Source organism: Thamnophis elegans, chromosome 1 (genome assembly GCF_009769535.1).
Source record: "Thamnophis elegans isolate rThaEle1 chromosome 1, rThaEle1.pri, whole genome shotgun sequence".
In the NCBI taxonomy this organism is placed as follows: Eukaryota; Metazoa; Chordata; class Lepidosauria; order Squamata; family Colubridae; genus Thamnophis; species Thamnophis elegans.
Genome location: NC_045541.1, coordinates 88,524,382 through 88,542,110, shown reverse-complemented (window position 1 = coordinate 88,542,110; position 17,729 = coordinate 88,524,382). Strand labels below are relative to the sequence as shown.

Here is a 17,729-nt window from a genome sequence, read left to right as displayed (position 1 = left end):
ATTTTGATCAAAATGCACTTCAAAAACTTCATTTTGTGGTTTGACAAGTTCATAAGAAAACACAATTAACAAAATCACGATTTGCAGAAAGCACTTTAAAGTTAGGCAATGCACTTGGGATGTTCAAGCATGGATATTATGGATATATAGGCTTCCTCCCTCCCGTATCACAGGGGCCCGTTGGCCAGGAACATATAGCTATATATCTAGCCCACTATCTTGAACTAAGAGGAAAACATAACTCTTGTTTGATGAGAAACCAGGTTCATTTGTGCTATGTATTCTCCTTTCAGAAATACAATTGATGAAACTTCTTCAGCAATATATCTGGGAAAACAAAGTACATGAATAGAGTGGGTTGAATTCCACTTCACTTTCTTAATCCATCATATATGTAGATTAATCTGCTGCAATTCTGCACAACTGAAAGTTCTGCTTTCACTTAGAAACTCAAATTACAATATAATACTGTTTCCACACATACACACACCAACTACTGTTTTCTACGTGACCTGATTAGAAACAGAAAGATGCTCTTTTTTTTGGTATAATTTTGCCGGTTTTACTTTTTGTTGACTAAGTAAACATTTTTCAAGAATTTGTCCCTTTAGTGGATTAAACACAGACCTTATTTATAAAACTAAACAGTTAAGCTGTACCCCATAACAACAAGGGATGCTTATTGTTTCATCTTTACATGTTATTCTATTATGAGAGAATTGATTTTTTTTTTTTAAAAATAGCTTGTTTGCATTTTGTGTAAGTTGGTTAGATTGCCACAAGAGTTCAAGCTTGTCAGTGTTGTGCTTTTCTCTCTCTCTCTCTTTTAAAGGATCATAAATGGTTGGCATAATGTAACTTCTCCCTTCCCCCTTCTTTAGCATAAATAATGATTTGATGAGTAATTGTTGCTTTTCTTGGCAATCACCAACTATTCCAACCTTTTCCCCCTCACGATATTAACTTTGATTTTGCAATGTAAGCAGTCAGCATCCAGCTTTTCCCTGGAGCTTTTACATATGGCGAAACATGTTGCTGTTCAAGGAGGTTAAATCAAACTGAACATAAATCCAGAATCCAATATCCAAATTTTTTTTAGAGAATGGTCACTTGCTGAGCTAGGGTCTACTCAATATCTCTGAGCCTTAAACATAAAATCCTGTCTCTTGACAATGGGCAAAGTTCAAGGATTAAGAATTCACAGGGAACTAGTACCTTGAACATACCATAAAATAATTTAGACACATTTTATATATCATCTATATCACAATGGCATGTAACAAATCACATTCAAATATATGAACGAAGGTTTTACTTGGGCATATAACCATTAAAAACAATTTTTATAGCAACTTGAACAATATATAAACCCTATAAAATATCTCATGGCAAATTTACTACAAGTGAAGTTTTGGATGAAATTAGATTTGGGCTCTTGAATACTTATAGCACTGTCTCAGCTTCTGGAAGGCAAAAGGCATGACCTTATAACACACGGACAGTTTTCTTTGGCCTATGAAAACAAAGTTACTGTGTAAATACCTAAAGACACTAAATGAAAGATCTATTTAAAATCAGAATCTAACTTTATAAAATATGTAGAGATTATTATTTTACATTTATCATTTTCCATAGAGAATACATTTTTAAACTGCTCTAAAATTTCAGTACAAAGTAAGTGTAAATCAAGTTGAATAAAAATATATTATACTAAAAATTTATACTTTATCTGTATACAGGCTAATTCTGGTGCTCAAAACCAACAGTACAGCATTGTCTGGTTTTCTTTAAATGTTTAAAATTTCTCATTCATCTGAGGTATTCAGAAAACAAGTTAAACATAAACACTTCTCTTTCTGTGTTTTTGTTATTTCTTTTGTATTTTTTAAACCTTCTATCTTACTATTATCAAATATATTTTCCTTTTCATTATCATTAAGTAAACAAAGCTTATTTTTATTTTCTTTCAGTACCCTGGCAGAACTAAACCAAGTTATATCTCCAACGTTTATAGCACCGTACTGACTTTCTTGCTGTATATTTTCCACTTTTAAAGTATGTACATATTTCGTACCTCAGTCTTTGCAAGTAAACAAGAGTCTTTTACCACAAAAGATACTATACTGTATGTTATTTGAAGTGCACAGTTGCATATATTCATGCAGACTTTATAGGAATGAAAAAATATGTGGAATGTATATAATGGGAACAAAATGTTGGCCCCTTATAGTGACACAAGTTGTTTCATTTGCAATATCAAACTATACATGATCTTTCTCTCTCTCCTTTCCCCTCCTTCCTTCCCTTCATAATCTTTGAATCATAAATAAAATGAATCATTTGTCCCAAATAAACATTTCACATGTGGGGTGGAGGGAGAGAGAAAGAGAATGTACAGTAGAATCTATAAATTAATTAAACTAGCAAATTTCAATTTATATCATTCTATGGACCATCTACACCTTAAAGAGCAATTTGTGGCATGAATGCTAAATGTTTTTGGGTGCTGTAAGAAGGGCATTTCTGCTATCAGTCATGACCTCTGTGGCTATAAGGGAAAGTAGTATAGACTAGAACTCTGTTTCAGCTCCAGTATTGATGAAAAAGCCCAATGTGATCAGAGTCTGGGTTTCCAATTATGTCTTTAGTGTGGCAGGGAGGAAACCTATGATGAAAGGAGAAACACTAGAGAAGCTTGGGCAAATGAAATAGTGTCTTGCACAAGTAAACAGACCCTTCACAGATATATAAAAACAGTGTGCATGAGGTTTTCTCCAAATAGCTCATTGGAGCAAATTCTTATTTCTTTTGGCAGTAATTTAGCTTAGCTTGGTTGTGGATCAGGATTTGTGCCTGGTGCTTATTCTCTATTAAAAGACAGTTAAAACCAAGAGTTAATTCATATAGCAACCTGCTTTTTCCCAATCAAACCTATGACCTTCCAGCAGATTTCACTTTCTAATATTTCTGAATTCAAATTGTCCTAATAAAAATATTTAAATGTAACCACAAAGAACATTCCAAGAAACAGTGTCCTTTCTTTTCAAGAAAGCGTAGTGTAAATTGAGAATGACTGCAAAGAAAAGAGAGCTTTTTTGTTGTTGTTGTTCGGTTCCAATTTTGCCACCTGTGGTTTCCTGATGTGCTTTTCTTCATTCCAAGTTTCTGTATTTGGTGAACAGATTGTAGAGCACTCTCAGCGTTGACTTCAAGTCACAGTTGACAATGTCTAAAAAGGAGGAGAAGTGGGGGAAGGAAGGAAAGGTGAGCTTTTTAAATAATCTGAAATCACAGTGAGCAAATCAAAATTGGGAAGAAACATAACCACACATTCACATTTATAGGCCAAGACTGCAGTTGTTCTATGTAGTAAGAATATTGAAAGCTATTTGATTTTAATAGAGTTTTAGCACCAACCTACAGGATTATAATAAAAGCTGGCTATAAGTGACTAGTGCATTCCTTTGGAACAGGCCTGTGCAGCTTTGGACCCATGAAACCAAATGCAACCCACCCACTGTCTAATTACGGCTCATTAAGTGGGCGATAGACCTTCTGGTTTTGCTGCTCACATGGGATCACAAGCATATGGGATGATCAGGCACTTGGCAGGCTACAACAAGTGGTTCAAAAGATGTGTTAGACTCAGTTGGTCAAGTTGCTCTTAGCTCTGATTTTGTTAGTACAGCTGAAGCTGAAAACCTAGAAGCCCAAACATTTCTCAGGCTTCTGCGTGGCCTAGGAGGACTTTTTGACTAAGATGAGACAACTGCTCTAGCTGGACTCCCACCATCCAGTGACCAAAACCAGATGTTTAGATTTAACATGTCTTTCATAAGCCATGCCATTCATTTCTTGCTGCAACAGCAAAAAAGACATTGTCAGGACCTTCCAAAGCATTTGCCAGCTCTCATTGAGCTTTCAGTGTGTGGTTTTGGCCAGACATGGCTCTCTGCAATTGTCACCCAACTCAATACTTCTTACTAAGAATTCCTCAGAGCTGTGCATTGGAGAGCAGGCTGCCACCAAAGGCTGCTCTGAAAAGTCTGACCTAAGTATGGAGTTAGTTGTTCCTGGCAGTGGGTTTCCAACCTGCCATTCTTGGTTTGCCCACTGAGGCTGGGATGTATGCTGAATGTGAGTCAGTCCTGCAACTTGTCTCAAGCTTTATCTTATCTCAGTGAATGTCCATTTGATTCTGAATGTCAATACTGAACACAGGATTTCTAAAACGACTAGCAAGTCCTTTTATGCTCTTTGGGATAATAACAGTGTACTTTTCAAGAATGATAGAATCATAGAATCTAAACTTAAGAGCACTGACTTTGCAAATCAGACAACTGTCCTCAGTGTCAGTCTTTTGGCAAACCATACAGAGTAGTTTACATTCCTCCAGGAATGTAATGTCTCAATGTGCCAGTCTCACCCAAAGGACTAACTAGGTCTGCCCAAGTTTAGGCTTCTGAGATAGATTAAATTCAATTGGGTTTGCTGCTCAAAAACACAGGTAGCATTAAAACCAAGAAGCATTTAGGCTTATATATCGTTCCATAACACTTTAAAGCACTCTCTTGGCAGTTTACAATGCAGAATCCTTATTTGCATATTGCAAATATGGGTCCTCATTTTAGCAGGCTCAGATGGATAGAAGTCTGAGTCAACCTTGAACCCTTTCAGGATTCAACTCCGGGCTGTGGGCAGAGTTAGCCTGCAATATTGCACTTTAACCACTGCGCCGCCACCACAGATAATGCCTAGATTTAGTTTATTTTTGGTTTTACTCCAGCCTCATACCCTCATGATGAGTAGGCTAATCACTTCCCAAATTCCCAGAGATGTCCAGGGCTAACTGAGTATTCTGGAACCCTCAATCCAATTTCATCAGAGCAGGTGGGCAAGCATGAAAAGCAAATGCTAGTTTGAAAACCATCACTATATTTTTTTTCTCTCTTTTGGTTCCATCCACACTACAACATATTCATACTATGCATCGGGCTGGTACTAGGGAAAGATTCCAATTTATTGTGTGTTGTCTTTGGCAAATACGTTCTTTATTAAGATATTAAGAAGAAATGAATATGAGATTGGATCTGCTGCCTGTGATGGCTTTCGAGACCGCTTATGTGTTTAGAAGGAACACAGATTAATACAACATTTGATTTATTCTGTCAGTTGTAGGTGCACAGAAGGCATTTTAAAATCGTTTGTTAAATGACCTTTATAACTTCATGTTATTTAAATATTGGTTATTTCAAAAACCTTGACAATGAGATCCCAAGAGCAGCTTGTGGAGACTTCAATGTGCCTTCCCCCGACCATTTGTTATGCCTGTCAGGCTTTCTGCATTATCAGATTATCTTTTTCTTTTAATCTTCATTTTCTCAATGAGAAATGGTAGAATGAAATGCTCCAAAGCAAAAATGCAACCCTTCGGCATTCCTCATCCCCTTCCGCTACCCGAATGCTTCTGTTCCCCATAAAAATAAGAATGAATGTGTGAAGAACAGTCCAATGCCTATCTTTGAGAATTGGTGTCCATGAAGGGGGAGATGATGCAATGGACTATAGTGAAGCAGCAGTTTCCCAGGAAGTGAGGAACACATTCCAGAAAGGAGGGTAAGACAAGAGGCGGCACAGCCTGGAGCTGGTTGGAGACAGAGGAAGAGAATAAGGATAGCCACTACCCAGAAATTTTCAGAGTATATCAGTTAGGGCACAGGTGTCAAACTCACACCGTCACATTGCCGTCACATGACAATATTGCAACGTTTTCCCCTTTCGCTCACCTGGGATAGGCGTGGCCTGCACATGATGCTTCCGGCCCGTGGGTCACCAGTTTGACACCCCTGAGTTAGGGCAAGAGTAGAATTTGGCAAGATTCTGTCTATTGTGTTGTTGGAAACTAAAGTACTAAATTATGGCTGAATTACTCTCTATTGTTCTTATGCTTAAGTTGACATAAAAAGGACACATGTAAGGCAAACTAGGAGCACAGAGAAGCATTTAATAGTTTGGATACACACACATCCACACACATACATCCACACACACTAGCTTTGTAACTGCTTATACCAACAATTTCAACGTGTGAAGGGCAACCCTCCTGCTGCAAACATTTTATAAGAATGGCCAACACACTCTTAAATGTCCCACTGGTCCAAAAAGGCCAAGGGCTATGCTTTTGTCAATCATTCTTGGTAGAAAGGACAACATTACAGCCTTGAGGAAAGGTATTGCTAGATATTGAGTGGCAGTAAAAATAAATGTTTTTTTTTTACACAGCACTCAGGAAAAAACCTTTGCTGAACTTGCCTCTTTATTTATAAGAATTTGCCTCTTTAAAGCTGCTTGAAAGCTGGGAGAAGAACATTTTGTTTCATTGGTGACAAAGGTGTCGGTTCTAGTATACGCAAAAGATCTGATATCCAATTTCTTATTCTGTTCTTGTACCTAACTATTTTTCATTCAGAAAAACAAGAATTTAAAAGCTATTTTATGTGCGCTCCGCAATTATTAAAATGCTTTTCAGTACACGGGTGCTTGCTGGAAAATTTAAGCATAGGCATTGTGCCCAGATGTAACAACATATAAAACAGATGTGTTTTTCCATTCATATTGAGCAGGAAATTTCATATTAAGCATGTTAATAATTGTACATGAATGCTGAAATGTCTCTACAGTTTGATTTATAACAGAGGGGGGAAAAAAATCAACCATTTCTCTAAGCAGTAAATATCTGAAAAACTGAAATGCTGTAATAACATTAATGGGCCATAAGGGATAGGGAATCGTAATGTTTCTCCATTTTCAGCCTAACTCTACACTTCCCACTCTATCTTCACTCAGTTGGACTGATGCCACAAGGCAAAACTTGAATCCATAAGTAAATAGTTAACACAAAGTAACTTCTGCTAATCTTAACTCACAGCTCTTCTATTACTTGTTTAGGGCATTTAAAAAAATCTAATTCCCTCTCCCCAAGACCTTTTAAAGGAAAAAGTGATTTAGGGTGAAAGAGTATTAAAACAGCAAATCCTAGATGACAGGTAATTTTATTTGTCAGAGAAAATGGAGTGAATTGTTGTAAGTTATTCCTATGACAAAATACTACAGCAAATACATTAATGTAAGTGATACATACGTATGTTGTCACTTGTCCCTTCTTGCCCCTCTTCTACAAACTGTCATGTCCAGATGGGAAATAGTATATTCAGGGTATTCCCTATTCTATGCCTGGACTTGCTAACAAATTTTAACATTTCCATGGCTATCAACAAAGTCATTGAATCCTAATCTGAGCTGATGTTGAACTTCATAGAATCCCACAATCCCAAATGTGATTTCAGTCATATTAGAGAGATACACAAGGATGAGCAGAACACCACCACCCCCAAAAAATCCCCATGATTTCAGGAATTGCCAACTGTTTGCCATTAAATTCAGCAATGGAGCTCTTGGTAGATTCAGGAAAATAATTATTTCAACCACCTATATTTTGAATGTATAGGTCGTCCTCAAGTTAATACTATAACAGAGTCTGCCCAATAATTAAGTGATGATGGCTGTAAAGCAGGTTGATCATGTGACCAACCCAATTTTATGACCTTTGTTGTGCAGTCATTAAGCAAATAGCAATAGCACTTAGACTTATATACTGCTTCACAGTGCTTTACAGCCCTCTCTAAGCAGTTTCCAGGGTCAGCATATTGCCCCCAACAATCTGGGTCCTCATTTTACCCACCTCGGAAGGATGGAAGGCTGAGTCAACCTTGAGCTGTTGAGACTCGAACTGCCAAACTGCTGGCAGCCACCAGTCAGCAGAATTAGCTGCAGTGCTGCATTCTAACCACTGCGCCACATGCTGCAGTTGTTAAGCAAATGCCACACTTGTTAAGTGAATCGATGCTTTGGCACCAATTTTACTAAAAATCAGAAATATAACTGCTTCTTTTGACAAAACAGTCGTAAAACATGGTCACGTAATTGCACCACCCTATAAATGGCCATCAATGGGGCCTGGTTGTTCAGCACCTGAAGTGCAGTCATGGGATCATCAGAACATGGAATATGGATTAGACTCCAGGTAGGTCCATTCGAACTTTGAATGGTCACTAAGCAATCAACTGTAAATTGAGGACTACCTGTATCTGTTACCTGTGGGAAATCTTGTGATTATGGTAGCATTATGATAAGTAAATTTCCTTTTAAAATAAAATCTGCATTTACAGAAAGAAGATCATTGATCATTGATACTATTTCAAAGCTATTCTAAACATCAACTCTGAAAATTATCAAATTTCCTCTGGGCTGAAAAAAAAGAAACTTTTAAGATTTACAGTATATCTACGTAAGATATTAGAATTTCATTTGTTTGTGTTTCTAAGAACGTAACAAACAGCAGTGGAAAATTAAGTAAAAAACTAATCCTCATAATTAGTAGACTATCAAATGAAAATAGGCATTTATTTCTTATGAAACTTTCCCTAAAATTTCAGGCGGCTTTACCAATGAAATGCATCTTCAAGACATTCAACAAATACCTTCTGGCCTTGGTTTTGGTTTTTCCAGCCCTCCATCTTGCATTAACTCAAATGCAAATGAGACATTGAGTACCTGATGGGTTAATTAAGAAAAAGCAATTACTCATAATTCTAGACTTGTTTACTGATACTACATAGCATAATGAAGCAGAATAATACCGTACTTTAAAAATAGAAGAGTGACATTTATTTAATCTTTATTTAAATCAAGTGTTATTGAGGGTTTTTTTTTGTGCAGTGCTATGAACTCTTTTAGGATGATGACCAGTATAAACATAAACAGCCAAATTAATTCTTCTTTAAATGCATAAAAGTTTACCTTTTGTTCAAAACTGTCAGGAGTTAGGAAAAAGCTGTGAAGAGGTACAAAATAACCTTCAAGAAGACCCATCAGCAGCACCAGGTATACACCATCTGCAAACTTTTAAAAATAATACTTTTTTAGATCTAATCTTGTAAATATCACTCTTTGACATGATAAAAAAGTAATTTCTTGATTTTAAAGTTTTATTAAGTATAAACAGTTACGCAACACAGAAGTTCCTGTCATTAAGAATGGCAGGACTCAGGTGCTTATAAGTGGTTCAGAGGAACTGAAGTACCTGGCCCAGGGAAGCTCAATCATATTATAAATATCTGGTCTATATGACTTCAAGCAAACCAAGATTCTGTTGTCCACGTTACATAAAAAGTATTAACATACTGTATGTGTCATCCCTAGCAAAAGATTTAAAAAATAGCTTCCTTTGAGCTGAATTTGATTTCAAATGACTTCTGCAGACACATCCATACAATTCTCTTGGCTTGGTATGAAAATGGCTTGTCATCACCTTTTTTCATTCTTTTTCCTTTGCAAATTTAGTCAGTAGCCCTGGATTTCCCAGGACACCTCCTATAAAATAGTAAGCAGGAATATTCCTGTTTTCTAGATCAGCCCAGGTCCATTATCAAGTGCTACCATTTCCTCAAACAGCAATTCTACCTGAAAACATTTTTAATACACAAGACAAATCACTGCAGTTTTGCTGGCATCCTTAAATCAGAGGTGTCAAACTCAAGGCCCGGAGTGCTTAGATCTGATCCGCAAGGCCACCCTGGAAACAGCCCATTTTCACTGGCAGAGCTCTCAGGACACCACAGGCACCCCATGATGTATAACTGGCCACCCCCACCCTGCTTCCTGAGGTCAATCACAACGCTGATATGGCCCTCAATGAAATTGAGTTTGACACCCCTGCCTTAGATTGTTTTTATTCTGCTTTTATTATTTTTATAAATAACTCAAGGTGGTGAACGTATCTAATGATCCTTCTTCCTCATATTTTCCTGACAGAATTCAGAATTTTCCTGAATTCACTATAAACTGAATTCACTGCCATTCAAAAGTCAAGGAATCTTAAAAAAAAAACACCATACATGTATTGTTTTTTTCTATATTTAATAGAAAGGGAAGATACAAGACACTCTTTCCTTTAATTTAAAAGGAGCAGAAATAGGGGGAAAACCCCTTTGTTGCATTTTAACATACAATAAATTGGCTTGGACCACATGATAAACCAGGGTTCAGGGTAATGCTCAAACTATGTGTTATATTAGCATAGTCATTTTCATTTTAGCATCATATAACTCTCCCTAATGCTTCCCTTCATCAGTTTAACCTCCTTTAGTCAGACCTTAATTATTTCATTCCACTGCCACAAATCCTCTTTCATTTTAAATCCCCATTATTTGAAACACTGCCTTTCAGATGTTATTGACCCTTAGCCTCTGGCAACGCAATCCATCTCTCTGTTCGGCTAATGCCACTTTCAATAGCATATTTTGGGGGACTTCCAGTAGATGTTGAGTCAGAAAATGACAATTGGGTAAACAATGCGACATGTCAGCCATCAAAACAAAGAAACATTATTCTTTTCCCATTTGAATATCACAATATTGTAATCTTCCTCGGTATCTTATTTTTTCTCCTCCTCCTCCTAAATGCAATTCCTGCCAAGATTTCCTTCCTATCACCAGTTTTCACGCAGATGAGATGGTTTATGGGAAAAACTTGAGGGGGGGGGGGAAATCAGTGAAGACAATAAAAACTATGCAAAATAGAATATAGCTGATGGACTTTTCACTGGGGTATTCAAGAAAAGGGGCCATTTCTAGATTTCTAAATTGGATCAAAGGCACTATTGTTTCTTAAGAGGCAAATATTTTACTGCTTTTATTTTAAAGCAGGGAATAAAAAACCCTACAATACACAGTAGCTCTATGATAGAGCCTACTCTCAACTTTGCCAGCATAGATTTATGCTCTGGTTAAAAATGGCATTTTCTTTTCCACAGAAATTTTCAAAACTTTAACTCCAATTATTTTTTGTTTTATGGAGAAATCAAGTGTAGATACAGCGGATTTTCTAGCAAATGCAAACAAAACAAGATCTTTCTGATTCTATGAGTTTTCTTTTGATAGAGTGATGAAAAAAGGTGTTCTGTATTAAGGAATATTAATACGAATACACATCATGACCAAAGGTGGGTTGCTCCTGGTTCGACCCGGATCGGGCAAACCAGTAGTAGTGGCGGGAGGCTCTGCACAAGCAAACGGGTAGTAAAAAAAATGGAAACCCACCACATGATCACAAAATGTGATCATGACACATTTTCTCCTGGAATGTTCACAGAACCTGGAGAATCAAACAGCCCCAGTCCATTATTGCTAATAATGGGTTCCAGTTTAGCCATTCCATACTTAGTCAGATGGATTCTGTCATCAAGCCGTCAAACATATCGAAAGTTTCCTGACTTTTTTTATATGGATGGCTTAGCTCTTATTTAATCTATTGTTACCACAAATGTTTCAGTCATTCTATTATGTATCATGTTATAGCTTTGTTGTTAACCAACAGGAGCCCAATTTGATTGTATCCGTCTACAAATTTAATAAATGAAAAAATAGCAGCAATAACAATAGCAGTTAGACTTATATACTGCTTCATAGGGCTTTCAGCCCTCTCTAAGTGGTTTACAGAGTCAGCATATTGCCCCCAACAACAATCCGGGTCCTCATTTTACCCACCTCGGAAGGATGGAAGGCTGAGTCAACCCTGAGCCGGTGAGATTTGAACAGCCGAACTGCAGAACTGCAGTCAGCTGAAGTAGCCTGCAGTGCTGCATTTAACCATGGCCATCAATAACCACAGTTTCAGCTAGTAAACATGATTTTTGTTTTGTACACATGATATAATTGTTAAAAAATTAAGGCTGGGTGAGAAAATAAAAGATAATGTTCCAATACATTTTCACCTCCACTGATTACATGGTACAAATTGGAATAATGTTAAGAAACAGTTCTATTTTTCTAAATACATCTATATAATCCTACCTGGGTTTCTAGTTCCGTAACTTCCAAATTCAGCTTATTGAGGTGCTTATTCACAAAAGTAATGAGAGTCTAGAAATTAAGAACATAAGCTTTAAAGTTTTTAAAAACATGCAATCTGAGCTTTAAAATAATTTAGCATTTAGTAAATCCACTTGTTTGTTGGCTTTTGAAAAAGAGGAAAATGCTATGGAACTCCCTCCCAAACACTGAATAAAGAATGACTACATATTGCTGGGAAATATTTATCTCACACACACATACACATATATAGTATTGCTGCCATAGGATAATGCTGCAGCAGGATAACTGATGAAAGAAAATAACATTTCAGCCACAAATAAGCTGTTGTAAAGTGGAATGCCACTGTTTTCTCTTCAAGGAAGCTGTGCTGATCTAGATCAACTGGAGATCATATAATACAAATGTGTGAAATGGCAATTTCGGTATTTCACTCCTTTTCTATACCACCTTTTACTAGAAATAATGTAGAGAAACGCATTTGTATTTATATTATGATACACGTATTTTATGTACAGGGGAAAACTGGCAAAACATCTCAGATTTCCATCAAGTGCTCTTTCATATGGCAATTTTTTTATACACTACCTCCAGTGCATACTCATAAGGATCAATGAAAAGCCAGAAAGCCAAGAGAGAATTGAAGTACTTATACAGAGGGAGATGCAAGAGGCACACACTTTCCAGGGGAAGATTGGAAAACTGGAGCCAAGTATTTCCTAAGCCCAGATCCTAAGTACCAGAATGTTGAAGGCTTTGACCTGAAACTGACATTGCTGAATGGCACATCCACATGTAGTATGATCACTTCCTCTACATATGAAGGAGAAAGTACATCTGAAATGTGTTGCTGAAATCTAGTTGGGCACAGATGGAGGAGGGAGTCCCTTTGTCTAAGATGTACATAGTTATATATAATGCTGAGCAGATGCTGTGCTGCACATATAACTGGAGGAGAGAGTGCATGTCTATGTAATTTAGCACCAGAGATAACTTTTACTGCCTATTCTACTGCCTAGCACCCTCCCTGCTTAAGCTGTTTGACATTATGGCTGATTCATGGCTGATTTGCCTTGATTTTTGGGCTCTGGGATTCTAATATCCTTGACTTGAAGGTAGGTTTGGGATTACAAGATTTCTATAAAGTATATAAACAGAAGGCCACTGAATTAGCCTTTATTTAGAGAAGTAGGAATGTGATCTGAAAATCAAAGATATTACTCCCAGTTTTTTGCTCAGTCGCCTCATTTCCAGTCGGTACCAAGAATTAAGATTGCAATGTTGTGCATGGGGAACAGATGAGGAGCCAGATTCCAGCGATACTGTTTATTCAAGATAAAAGCAGACTATAAACCAACGTGTAGCTTCCAGCTGACAGCCCCTTTTATGGGAAGCTGTCAGCCATTAACCAATAACTTTAAAATACGTCCTGCACTTGCACGGCAGAAGGAAAAGCCTCTGCTCGGGCCTGCATGGACATAACAAAGATAGTCAGCCACAGACACGGTATGGATACTAGTGGAGTAATAGCAATTGCTGGGAATTTTCTGAAAAGTTTGGATAGCAGTCCAGCTATGCGCTCAGTCGATCAACTTCTACAAAATGCAGAGATTATTCCAACTGCTGTAATTTGAGAGTTTATCCTTTAGAGCTAGAGGAGCTGTTTGGTTTATCATGAAACTTCATTATCTAATGATCCTTCAGCTCTGTATGGTAGCAGTAAGGTCGGAAAAAGTGTCAGTACTTTCCACCCTTAATGCACCTGTGGATTGCTATCTAGCAGTCTTACCAGATAGTAGTTACCATTTCCTTTTGCAGGGTTTTGGTCAGAAAAGCTTCCCTATACTTTTTTGCAAGGTATTTTGTAGCCCAAATACTTTTGAATTAGATGCCACATGAACAGAATCCAGTGAGATGACAGAAGCAGTATCTTGTGAACATATCTTGGACAGTGGTGCGCTGCTGCCGGTTTGTACGAGTTCAGGTGAACCAGTAGTTCCAACAATCAGCTGGTCCCACCCACCCACCCCCATCCTATCCTGTCCTATATTTCCCTCTTTCTGGCTCAACTGATTCATGTGGCACAGCTGATTTCTGCGCCTCCGCTGTTCTACTTACCAGGGCTGCCTTAGCAGGTAAGCAGCTGAACTCAAACTTCCTGTACTTTGAACACTGCACACAAGCACGTTAGGAGTGCACGCATAAAACACGCGATCACCAAACCAGTTGTTCAACCAGTTGCAGCCTACCACTGATCTTGGATTTACTCAAAATATAAATAGTGATAGCACTTAGACTTATATACCACTTCACAGTGCTTTACAGCCCCTTTAAGTGGTTTACAGAGTCAGCCTATTGCCCCTGACAATTTGGGTCCTCATTTTATCCACCTCGGAAGGATGGAAGGCTGAGTCAACTTTGAGCCTGGTGAGATTCGATCTGCCAAACTGCTGGCAGCCGGTGATCAGCAGAAGTAGCCTCCAGTACTGCACTCTAACCACTGCGCCACCGCGGTTCTATTAAATATTAAAGAAGTGGACAATGTTCTTGATTACAGAGCTCTCTCACCTTTGGAACTGATGCCTGCCACATCTACCCAGTGCAAATTGGGGATTGGGTTCAAGGTATTGTGAAAGTTTTTTGAAGAGGGGTAATGCCATGTACCTTGAAATACATATATGGTGATGTATTGTTTGTCAAGAGACCATCCTCTTGGCCTCAAGTTAAGGAACTTGTAAAGTACATACTTTGCTCTGTACCTTGATGACACACTGCAATTAAAAGCATGCAACAAACACTAACATGTGGAATGTCTTGGCAACATCAAAGTTTAGTTTTAATTACATTCACTGAGTTTCTAAGATAGTTAAATAGCACATGTCAAAAACACTTTTGACTCACCTTTTTAACAACATTGAGTTTGTCTGGAGCATGGTCAAATAGTGTGTCAAATGCATCTCGTTCTGCAATACAGTTGATGAGAACAACCTGTTAAACACTACATTACTGCAGGGTAGGAATTCCAAAACCAAAAGGTCATCGACAGTCATTTACATTTAATAAGGAATATTTGGTCTACCCAAATAATCCTTGGCCATTATTTATCAAATGGACATTCACATCAATTTATTTTGAAATCTATTGTTCTCTAGCCATGCAGGTTAGAAAGTATAACAAAGCATTGATTTAAGAAATGTAATTATTTTCTAATTATTAAGAAAATATTCTTCCTTGGAAGAAATGTACATTTACAGATCAATTCAGAAAATTCAGAATGTGAACTTTGAATTATATATTATTATTAGCTGGAGAAATAATTTACAAACATCTAGAAAATGTCAACAATCAATGTGTACTTACCATGCCGTCCTGACATTGCCCTATAGAAAAGAAATAATGCAATTAATTGTATGAGTCCTCTTAAGAGTCATTTAATACATTTTGTTCAATGCAGAAATAGGCAAAGCAAATTAAAGATGCATCTGCCAATTACGTGCAAAAGACAAAAGATTGACTCTGAAAATTCCATTAAAACAAGCCACAGAAGGTGCTGTCTGAATGACCAAGGAGGTCTATAAATCTGGTGCCACTAAAAAGCCCTTGTTTCTAATTGGACTTCTCTCTAAGATGGTACTCAGAAAAACTCCTTAAAACATATATGGGGAAATTACCTTCTTGTTTAAGGAATTGCTTGATTTTAAAGCGACCTACATTGAGAACATCTCCATATCTCCACATCTTACATTATTTCTATTCTTTATTATTTGGAATGAAGCCTGTTTGAAATTTCCATTAGTGGAACCCGTTATCTACAAGGAAGATTTGGTAAAGCTGGTAGGTCTTAAACCTTGACTTGACTTACTCAGTATTGCCAGTTATTTCCTCTTGGATCTGTCGGGACTGGAGGATTCCTTCTCGTTTCTGAAAAAAATAACAATTAGCCATAAAATTGACTATATTTAAATGGTAAGATTATGTTTTCTCTAGTTTGTTTCCTTATTTATACTTTTATTAACTATTAATTCGAAGATGGGAATCTTCCTATATGAACCCTGACTCATGTATATAAGGATAGCTCAACAGCAATTTTTACAAGTTAATGGCAAGCATTCCTTATGGCTGAATATTCATGTTATTCTTATACCTATTCTAGGGGAAGGTCAGAAATTTTAAATTGGAAATAGAAGGCAGGAAAAGATCCTTGATAAAAGATGGAGCAAGAAGAGACTAGATGGAGACTTATATTTTAACCTCATGGAAACTCTTTTACCTGGTCATTACTCTAAATGCATTCATAACTCTTCTTCCATTTCCACATTAATAACTGCTTTTAATTGCAAAAAAAAATTCTACATAAACATTCACATTTAAATACAATTTTTTTCTCAAAACGTGGAATTTCTTACATGCTTTCTGTCAAAGTAAGCACTTCCAAGTAAATGTCAAAATAATAATTGGAAATTGGTTTGAAAATCGGAATAAGCATTTTGATTTAGTTTTGAAATAAGAACAACCAATTCCAACAGACAGCCACATTCTATTCTGCATTTCCCCACTGGAAGGTACAGTTCACGCCTTGTGGAAATGTACAAGAAGCTTTACATATTCCTAAACCAGTGCTTCTCAACTATGGCCTATTCCAGATCTGGCGATTTCAGTTCAAAAGAGCGTTGATTGCCAAGAATTCTGTGAGCTGCATACCACAACCCTGCCAGTTGCTAACTCTGGAAAACTCCGTCCTACCCTTATAAGGATGCCAGTGGTGAAAAGGGAGATTCTCCAGAAGCAAAATTCAGAAGAAAAGCCAGTTAAATATCTAAATAAGAGAATTTATAAGGTTGACTGAATTAGTCTGAATACATGTGCAGCTTCTAAAAAGAAACAGTTCAAAGCCAAGGAACTACAATAGTTTATTAAGACGGCCTTGGGGGCAAGGGAAAAACATGCTGCCTAGGGAACAATCAGGAGAGGGAGGGAGGGAGGGAGGGAGGGAGGGAGGGAGGGAGGGAAAGAGAGAGAGAGAGATGGTTAAAAATGGCAGTGGGAAGTTAATACTTTCAGATTGGCAAGTTTCTGTTAATGTAGCCTTACAATAAAGTGGAATTAGTTCATCTTGCTTTGTTTCCTGTCTGGTTTATTTGGGAGGGCTGACAGAAATGTTCTCAACACACTGAGAAGCAATAGCAGGGAGAAACAGAGCTCATTCCATAGCCGAACAATCAATACTTATGTCTGTATATATTGAATGCGTTTATCTACAGTGCAGTGAATAAATAAAAAATTGTGGCCTGGCATGACAAAATCAGGATCTTGACAGTAGGCAGGAATCTCACTATCACCAGGGCTATGTCTGAAATTCCCAGTTTGCTTTCATGTGGCTTTGAAACTGTCTTCTGCCTTTTATGGAAAGAAGGACTTCAAAGTAGGGTGATTATTCACTATGGCATTAGGATAATAATGGAAGCTGGTTCTGTTACTCCTAGTGTAATTCTACAAATGTAGCATATTGTCCTACACATTTGGTGATGTATTCTCATATTTCTTAAGTCTTAACTATAAGAATCAAAAGGTATTCCCCCTTCCACTTGAAGTAATTCTCGAATAAATCCCAGGGAACCAATTTCAAGCAGGTATCTCACTTGTGTATGGTTACTTATACAAAATAAAGTTTGTTCTGCCTGCTATTTTAAGGAGACAGAAAACAGCTGTCCTTAGAAATATTTATCACAGAAGCTAGAATTTTCACAGGATCATTCTCCAGAAAAAAAATATATCTGAAGAACTGATAACAGCAAATTC

The 17,729-nt window shown here is 37.3% G+C and overlaps 1 protein-coding gene across 3 annotated transcripts in view; it reads right to left on the bottom strand.

Annotated features, from left to right (window-relative positions):
* Window positions 1-288: 288 nt before the first annotated feature.
* PARVA (parvin alpha) overlaps window positions 289-17,729 on the bottom strand; it is an 82,540-nt gene continuing 65,099 nt past the window's right edge. For all 3 annotated transcript variants that reach the window (XM_032223537.1, XM_032223546.1, XM_032223553.1), the window contains exons 8-14: window positions 15,793-15,851; window positions 15,291-15,310; window positions 14,832-14,893; window positions 11,913-11,981; window positions 8,860-8,961; window positions 8,541-8,613; window positions 289-3,229 (exon numbers count right to left, since the gene is read on the bottom strand). In XM_032223537.1, the coding sequence (XP_032079428.1) occupies window positions 3,153-3,229; window positions 8,541-8,613; window positions 8,860-8,961; window positions 11,913-11,981; window positions 14,832-14,893; window positions 15,291-15,310; window positions 15,793-15,851 (462 nt within the window). In that variant the 3' untranslated portion in view covers window positions 289-3,152. The remainder of the gene's footprint in view (window positions 3,230-8,540; window positions 8,614-8,859; window positions 8,962-11,912; window positions 11,982-14,831; window positions 14,894-15,290; window positions 15,311-15,792; window positions 15,852-17,729) is intronic.